At 47.8% G+C, this 9,034-nt stretch overlaps 2 protein-coding genes and 1 pseudogene across 2 annotated transcripts; 1 reads left to right on the forward strand and 2 right to left on the reverse strand.

Moving 5' to 3' along the window:
* Positions 1-3,511: 3,511 nt before the first annotated feature.
* LOC147967802 (uncharacterized) lies at positions 3,512-3,898 on the reverse strand. Its single transcript, XM_087523255.1, has one exon. The coding sequence runs from the start codon at positions 3,896-3,898 to the stop codon at positions 3,512-3,514; it is 387 nt and encodes a 128-aa protein (XP_087379381.1).
* Positions 3,899-5,415: 1,517 nt separating this feature from the next.
* LOC147967803 (uncharacterized) lies at positions 5,416-6,099 on the forward strand (annotated as a pseudogene).
* A 1,355-nt stretch (positions 6,100-7,454) lies between these two features.
* On the reverse strand, positions 7,455-8,120 carry LOC147967804 (uncharacterized). Its single transcript, XM_087522553.1, has 2 exons — positions 7,897-8,120; positions 7,455-7,812 (listed from the first exon to the last, which is right to left on the reverse strand). The coding sequence occupies exons 1-2, from the start codon at positions 8,070-8,072 to the stop codon at positions 7,455-7,457; spliced, it is 534 nt and encodes a 177-aa protein (XP_087378679.1). The 5' UTR covers positions 8,073-8,120.
* Positions 8,121-9,034: the final 914 nt, after the last annotated feature.

Genomic DNA, 9,034 nt, shown 5'->3' on the forward strand with positions numbered 1-9,034 from the left:
ATGTTTGTATGGCGACACGGGGGGCGATCTACAGCCGCCGGCCCTAGGCCTCCGCTCCTCTCTCCCTCCTCCTGCTGCCGCCCGAGGCCACGCCGGTGTAGCCTAGCCAGTGACGCGGCGGCGGGGCCCTCCCCCTCGCGCCGTGGTGGCGATCTCCTGTCGGCGGCGGCGGCTCATGGATCGGCAGTGCACCGGCGGCAAGGAGCAGCGGGCGCCCGGCAGCGAGTGTGACGGCAACGACAGCGCAAGCGCGTTCTCCCCACGGCTGACGAGCACCTGTGGCGGCGGCCCAGATCGCGGGCCTCGTCCGCAAGCCGGCAGATCTGGAGGGCGTCTACAAGCGGGCATGGTGGGCCTGACGGCGCCGGCTTAGGCACCGTGGTGGTTCCGTGGCCGGTCAGGCGGCGGCGGCTTGGATCCATTGTCCAGTCCCCGGCAGATATGGCGGCGATCCATGCACGAGATGCTTGATGGAGGTCCTTCGAACAGATCCGGGCGAAAACTTGCTTTCGGCTTAGTGCCAAAGCCGGCGGTGACGACGCTATTTTGCGACATTCCCTTCTTGAAGGCATCACCGAGGAGAGTTTCAAGGTCACTGTCTGCTACCTCCGGGGGAAACCCTAGATCAGTAGATCGGAAGACGGCGGCGTTCTTATGTTGTTTCCCCCTTGAGGGCGTCGTTCTTGGAGGTGTGCACGGACTCGAGGGACAAGTGGACCGCATCTTTGGTGGAGCGGTGCTTCATCCTATACATTAATGGTGACGGATCTCAACGGCGTGGCGCAATGCAGATTCGGCGCCTGATGTGCGAGGATTGACTCGTGCAGGAGGACGACGCTGTCTGGCGTCGTGGTGATGTTGATGGCAGAGAGACCTGGCACAGTAGATGCAACAATACATCTCTGAAGATGGATTGGTGGCAGATGGCTGCGGCGGCCTCATACCCGGCAGAAGTCCTGGTTGAGGAGTGCGCCGGACTGGTGGGTGCCCCATACGCGGCAGGCGTCCTGGTTGGGACCTCAGGTCTTAGATGTTAGGTTTGTCTGCGAGGTCTGTTTGGTATTAGGCCCAGACTATGAGCATCTCTACGTCAACTGGATAGGAATAGCGACAGATGTTGCTTAGACGGTGACTTTAGTCTTACTGATGTATAACTTTGTAAGGTTTTACGTGAATAATTAATAAAGTGGCTGCATGCATCGTCCAGATGCAGAGGCCGGGATCCTCCTCCATTAAAAAAATATTCACAGAAAATTTACAGTGTTGACATCTTGGGTGAAAGATTTGCAGCTCTGTTTCTCATCTGTTTTTCTGCAATTTGCTGAATGTTTCTAATGTACGTACATGCCATCTTAGAAGCTGCGGGTTTTGATTCGATATTGGCCTGCTAATCTTATCTGGTCTAACAATAATCAAGGCCCATTGTAAAGGCATTGTGTGACTTGCGACGCCGAAAATCGTGATGTGTGAATGCGTGACTTGTGGAAGCATGTTTGTCACCAATAAGAGATGTGTGTGCACGCATGTCCAGCCAAGTAAACGAGCCACAGACTTCTCCACCATTCGCCGTCGTTGATCATCAGTCGAGCCGTTCAATTCCCGTTCTCATACTAGTTTGAACTTTGTTTGGATCGTCTTTGAAGCAACATGTAAGTCATACGCATATGCACAACTTGTCACGAGTGTCTTTGTTTCTATTGACTAGCTTTATAGCTGCCGCATTATTATCGATGCAAAGTAGAGTAGCAAATTTGCCTGGCCATGATGATCAAGCATGTCCTTTCTAATTTTTTTAATTGTTTGGGATGCCTCGGCAAATAATTGAGTAGATCATACCACCAAGTTGCAATTGGCCCTACGTAATCCTATATATAGGTCCATGTGAACACGCTGCTTGATCCCATACACACCTCTTCACAAGAAATACGTGCGCATCTACTACATCATGAATATTTTAAAGAACAAACAATGGCGTTTCGATTTTGCATGTACAGTCCCCAATGATACTGTTTGGCGGTCAAGTTCATATGGCTAAGTAACTATAAACTTTGTAGCATGAATCCATCCTAATGGTAAAAAATCAATAGTGTTTTACTATTAATTATTGGTCGAAGGTACTTTTTTTTTTATGATTTATACGATCTGGGCTGAATGCAGCTATGCAGCCTTGGCTTAGGAATACAGTGTCTTGGAAGATGCTACCAGTGAAGAGACATATATAATTTTGGGTTTTTCTTGTTTGACAAGTAGTAGCATGCATATAATTATCTGAAAGTGCAACTGAGAGTGACATTGTAAAAAAGAACGAACAAATCGGTAGTGTCCATCGAGTTCCTGCTGACTTTTCTCGCTTAGAAACACTGTTTTCTTCACAAGATATAGGTTGTGTGACGTTGTGGAGGTATTGACGTGCAAGCAATGATAGTAGCCGCCGCTCCGATATCCCAAATCACAGTTTGGCTGGCTGTTCAATTCCAAATCATCGCAGTGGTAAGTGTATTCAGTGCAAGTGGCGGCGCTGCTGCATGTGCCAAGACCGACGATCAAAGTCTTGCCTTTTCACACCAATTTTTTCTTGTTAGTAGAACCCTCTTTCCAATTTAAAAAGGCGATGCATGCATTCACATTCATATAATCTCCATCATTTGACCCAACTGTCTACGTTTGTGTGATGTGTCCGCAGATTAAGAGTACTAGTCGTCAACGTGTGCATTCACACGGGTTAGACTCACATAAGTTATTCTAGTTGAATTTTATCTAATAATCATTTTAACTTTGTTCTGTGATCAAAGTTATGCAATGATATATTTACTTTCATTTTGCAACCTACTGGGATTGCTGGATTATTGTACTTACCAACATCGTCATGCAATAGCTTATGTGGTTATAAAAAGATGCAGTACTCCCTGCAAAAAAAAGATGCAGTACATAATTATCATCTTTTATTTGAGAAATTATTACACCAAATCAATCTGATGCTAATATGTATGCACAGATATAAACCGATGCTAACATTAAATTCTTGCAAAATTTAGCACTAAAAAAATGCATAACATGCTTGTGTACAATAATGTTGAACTTTACAAAGGTTGCAATCTTCTGATTAAATTATACTGCGACCAAAGTAATCTTCTATGATGATAGTAACCCACAAAAGCTCAAAAAATAGTGCTGCTACACAGATTTCTATATTATTATGTTTAGAGCATCTCCAACAGCCGCCCAACGCGCGGCGCGCTAAAAAAGCATTTGCAGCGCGCCAAACACCTGTTTTTGCGCAGCGCGGAGCGCTGGCTCCAGCAGCCGCTGCAAACTTTAGCGCGCGTAGTAGCTCCAACAGGCGCTGCAAAAATACTGCGCAACAACATATACACTCCAAAAAAACATATGCATAGATTAAAATAGATAAAAAACGATACATGCATATTTCACAATGCGTACATAGTTCATCATATCATAGATAGATAAAAACTATGGTGCAACTAGATTAAAATTACGGTGTAACTAGAACCTATTCCGAGTCGTCATCATCATTCTCGCTGGTGTCGTCCGAGGTAGAGAGCCACGCGTCTTCCCAACCAGGATCGTCTGAGTCGAAGAACAACTCCCCACCTGCGTTAACGAGATCGCACTGCGCCTCCGCGAGTGCCTTCCGCCAACGCCTGTCCACCTGCTCCGCATGGCGCCTTGCCGTCCTCTTCGCCCAAAAAGCGTTTTTGTCGGCGATGTCCTGCGGGTAGCGCCGGCGCCACTCCGCCATGGCTTGCTCGTCCTTCTCGGTGATGAGGAGGTGGCGCTGCCACCGACGGTGTTCCTCACGGTCCTGGTCTGTTACAAGACGAGGCGGAGGGGCGACGCGCTGCGTCTGCTCGCACGTCCAGACGTCATCGAAGTTCATCTACGCGCGAGGCCTCTAGAGGCGTCACGCCGTCGCGTCGTACGTGCAGGCGGCCTCGTGCGCGGTCTCGAACGTGCCGAGGCCGAGGCGGACGTCGCCGGACCGAATCTCGGCGTAGAAGGTGTCAGAGGGGCACTTGCGGACGCCGCGGTAGCCCGAAGATCCCTGGCGGCTCGGCAACATGATGGCGCGGTGGTGGCGCGTCGGTGGCAGGGCGAGGAAGCAGCAGAGGAAGCTGGGAGAGCGCGCGTGGCAGTGTGGATAGTGATGGGAGGCCGCATGGCGAGCGCTGCAATTTATAGGCGCGCCGTAAGCGGTGCGCCAAATCTAGCGCGCGACCGCCCGCTTTCTCCCCCGTACGCACTAGTTTCCCGCCACCGCTAGAGCGCGCAAAAATGTGCCGCACGCACTAGAATGGTAGTTTACCGCGCGCACGGGGTTTTTGCTGCCGCTGTTGGAGATGCTCTTATTTACGAATATAATATATCAAGAACTTGTTGATTACTAATATTGTGATATTTGGTGATTGTCAGTTATGTATACTCTATATTTACATAAGTACATATTTGCTGGAGAATTCGAAGGGTGGTTGTATATTCTCATATTAGTATAACCAAAATCATTCTTCAATAGCTTGTGTTGTGGAAAAATTCTTAAAATAATCATAACCTTAAATTTCCTTCGGCAAATTCGTGCTAAATTGATAAGTTATAATTTGATGCTAATATTTGAAATTTCATGAACAAATTAGCACCGACCAATTACATATAAAAAGAGATTTTTTGTCGAAACAGACCACTTGCCCATTGGAATTGCCAGAAAAGACCCCCTCCCGATGAAATTGACAAAAAGCCCCCCTGGGCCATGGCGGCAGGCGCGGCAGGTGACACGTGGCACCTGCCGCCACGCCAGGAGGCGGCGGCGCGGTGTATAACGTCCTTCGCATAGTTCCACGAGCCAGTACGGAACGGGGCGAGCCTGGTGGGCCCTGCCGCCACCGGGTGAGGCGGCCCCTCGTGCTCCTGCCGCTCGCAGGCAGACAGGCCCTGCTGCACGCGGCGACGTGACTGCGGGCCATGCCGCCACCGGGTGAGGCGGCCTCTCTGCTACAAGCGACAAAGGGGAAATTGACGGCTCTGATTCCCGTGTGCGACAGCGACGCTGACGGCGGTGATTCCCACGCGCGGGAAAATGCACGCTGATGCCCTGCTTTAGCTTCTTTCGCCCGGGAATCAGTCCTGCTTTAGCTTTTTTTGCCTCAGCGGATGGGAGGGCACTGTGAGAATTGCTCTGGCTATTGCTTGATGCGACAGCACTATGGGAATCAGTCACTCGTTGCGGGAATCCGATGCTGTGGGAAGCTGTTGTGCCGACACTACAGGGATCCTAAAATTTCCCGCTTTATTTTCTCGCCATCATTTATCGTATGAGCTTATAAAAGGAGACACCGAGGCTCTCGTCCAGCCATCCTCGAAATCACCACTGCGCAAAGTGTGTAACACATTTTTTCAGTCGGTATGAGTTTGCCTTGCTCGGATCAAAGCATTAGGCCGAGGAAAATGAAGAATGCAAGTTTGCCTCCGGGGGTGGCAGTCCTGCAGTGTTGGTGTGGCGATCTTTGCAAGGTGAAGGAGGTTACGGATTTTTTAGATTGGTTGGGCATGAAGTTTTTCATGTGCGCCAATTATGAGGAAGATCCACCCATAGCTATTTCAGAGTACGACAAGCCTCCGGTATGCTTTAACCATCACAAATAGATATTGTTGGTATTTTGATAGATTCTTTAATAACATTATTGTTTCTTGTTGTAGTCTCCTCCGCCTCTGTGCATGTACTATCGTTGGATTGACACGGAGATGCTGGCTTGGGCAGTGACTGAGATTCGTGAAAGAAGTCGCCGTGCGTGGAATAGTTTCTATGGGGAAGAGCGACGCGAGAAGGCGGAAGCTGAGGAGAAAGTAGAGCAAGATAGAGAGTTAAAAGAATATTATGCGGAGCAACACTGTTTTTTTTCCAGGATTTAGGAAAGAAAAACAGGGAAGAGGCTCGTCGCATGGAGGAGTGGGAACGACAGCGAAAGGAGGCTCGTGTGGCGGAGAGGCAGAGAAAGAAAGAAATGGCTCGTGAGGCCAAGGCAACAGAAGAAGCTGGCGCTGGAAAAGGAAAATATCCACGCTGGACTCAGTAGATTACTGTGGTAGTATTTTAAATTTCGCAATCATTTGTATCTTTATTTCTGCAGTTTAATGTAGCTTTATTTCAGTAGTTAAATGTAGCTTTATTTCAATTCTACGATGTATCTTATTTTCAGTTGTACCGTGTCGTAATGGAAAAAACATAAAGTTTTAGAATAAAGTAGTGGCATTTTCTTGCCCTCCACTAATATCGAACATCGTGCAACAACTACAGAATGAAATTAAGATAGAACATAATGCCCTACAATAAGAGGGTACAAACTAATAATGCAAGTACATCTGAATTAAAAAGTAGAACTGGAATACAGCTTAAAAACTACATGAAGGCATCATCGTCATCCTCCGTGGATGCAGAACTCTTGCCCTTCGAGGATGCAAAACTCTTACCCTTGGACGATGCAGAAATCTTGCCATTCGAGGATGCAATACTCTTGCCCTTAGATGATGCAGAACTCTTGCCCTTAGACGATGCAGAACTCTTGCCCTTTGACGATGCAGAACCCGGAAGCGGCGGCATGAAGATATCATCTTCGTCCTCGCTCTCCTCACTCCATAAAAATGGATGCTTTTCTGCAGTCCTTCTAAAAGTTTCGCTCTTCGGCTCCACTACCTTCTTCCACCTTCCATTCAACCTAAGAAGTTCTTTACGTACCTCCTCATAGGTCCTTTCAGGCCACCCAGACCTACGTAATTGGTGAGCCAACTCATTCATTATGGTGTCACTACCGGTGAGTTCGTCCCATGGAACTATCCTATTGTCCATCCTGAAATCGGTAGCTAGTCTAAGAAGAGTCCTGCTCATCTCAAGGTGAAAACTACGATCGAAAGGATAATGGGACATCTCGACTACACTATACTCGAATGCTTATCCACCTCCGTCTGAAGGGAGTTTTATAGGTAGAGAGGAGAAAATGGCGGGAAAGAACGACTGCAGTATGGCGGGAAAGAACGACTGTAGTATGGCGGGAAAGGGTTGGCGGGAACATATGGCGGGAAGGGGTTGGCGGGAAACGGGTGGTAGGAAGATATGGCGGGAAGGGGTTGGCGGGAAACGGGTGGCGGGAACATATGGAGGGAAAGCGTTGGCGGGAAAATATTGAGGGGAAAGGGTTGCCTGAAAATATATTTTTTCAATGTCTAAGATGGGCAATGGTTGCACAGTATTCATCAGCCAATTTTAAAAAAAATCATTTTGGCCTAACATAAGCCGAAGAGTGGAGCGGGATAGTATGGCAGGAGATATAGGCGGGAAAATTGTTCCTGACTGATGCATTTTTATTTCAGCATACATAGATGTTCAAATCAAAAATTATGATACTGACATATGTAGATACAATGGGTCGCGCACGTGGATAGATGAATCACCCTACTTTACGACGACCACCTGGCCTTTCCTTACGACCGGAAGGCGACAAACGATTAGGTGGCCGAGTTACACGAAGACCACGACCATACTCCAATTCGGCTTCATGTGTCTGCGAGTCCTGCGTAGGTGGTGGAGTCGCGAATCCTTGTTGCGAACCTGAAACGTAATTGTAGGCGTATGGTTGTGACTCCGCAGGGATAAAAGATGGGCCAATAACGTCCCCTCCGAAGAACTCTATAACTAATGATGTAACCGTGTCGCCATGATCATGTGATGCTCCCAGGACGCCTGTGTTGACGCCACGTTGGGTGTTCTCATCACCCCAATTAACATCAGGTATGTCTTGCACATAGAAACATTCTAAACAAACTGTTAGAGGATAATATATGATAACATTGTAAATGCATTAAAATGTAAACATGACTACCTGATCAGATCCCTCGCCCGTACTGTCTGGCCATGGTACGTGATGCTGGTTTAAATCTGGTACACGAGTCTCCTCGGGCATGGAGATCCCTCGCGTGGAGAGATACGACTGAGATCCCTCACCTTGGGTGTATGCATCATATCCTGTGTACGCATATGGGTTAGGGGAAAGAGTCTGCTCGGGCATCGAATCCAAACCCGTGCCATGGTCCTGAGATGTCTGCCCCTGACGAAGCTGCACCAAAGAAGAGCGACGCAGTGGCAGAGATGAGTCATGTCGTGGAAATGTCGTTCTAGTACTCGGACCCCTCACTGCCCATGGCTCGTATGCGCCTTGCTTGGTCTGGACGACGGCGCCGCACTCGGTCTGGCTGACCTCGCTACCGGCATGTTGTACGCTCCAGTGACAACGTCGTTGCCTCTACCGCATCTGAACTTTGTTTCCATGTATTGTTGAAAATGTTTCTGGAATGACGGGCGAGCTAGGCCCTGGGCCGGCATGCTATCCGTAGCCATCTGCCCTACTTCGTTGCAACTTTCAAGCTGAACAATATTTGGATGTTATTTAGTTCAAATGATTATGAAATGATGGACCTAAAAAAGTTACAAGTGATTACCATCTGGTCATGATAGTAAGCTGCATGCAGCTCAATATGTCTCCGCGTCTGCTCCTCCTGTGTGAGATGTGTTGGTTTAGTAGCTGGCTGACTGACCAGGCGAGCACGTGTGTTCATGCAGTACCACTGCTTGTACGCTTGATCTGTACTTCCATCGTACGGTCTGCAAAATCAAGAACTTTATCAAGGGCAAATTTTGGAATATCCTTAGTGATACGTTTCATTTCTTCATAACCCAAAAGAAGGCTAAGCTCTTTATGATGCTCAAGGGTAATCAAATTATCACAATATTTGGACACGACTTGATCATGAAACAAATAGCATTGGAGCTTTAAATGACCATGTTCGTTGCAAAGTTCACAAGGAGCACGAAAAATATTGAATCTTTCAGCACATTCATCTAGCTCTTCTTGCAACAATTTGGTTTCTAAGTACTTATGCCTCTTGCAATATCTATCTTCCCTATTTGGTGTGTAATTGCAAACCTAGTCTACTCCACAAAAATTGACATGTTTATAGGAGGCATTTTCAT

The sequence above is a fragment of the Triticum urartu genome, chromosome 5A (genome assembly GCF_056163025.1).
Source record: "Triticum urartu cultivar PI428250 chromosome 5A, HENAU_Tu73, whole genome shotgun sequence".
In the NCBI taxonomy this organism is placed as follows: Eukaryota; Viridiplantae; Streptophyta; class Magnoliopsida; order Poales; family Poaceae; genus Triticum; species Triticum urartu.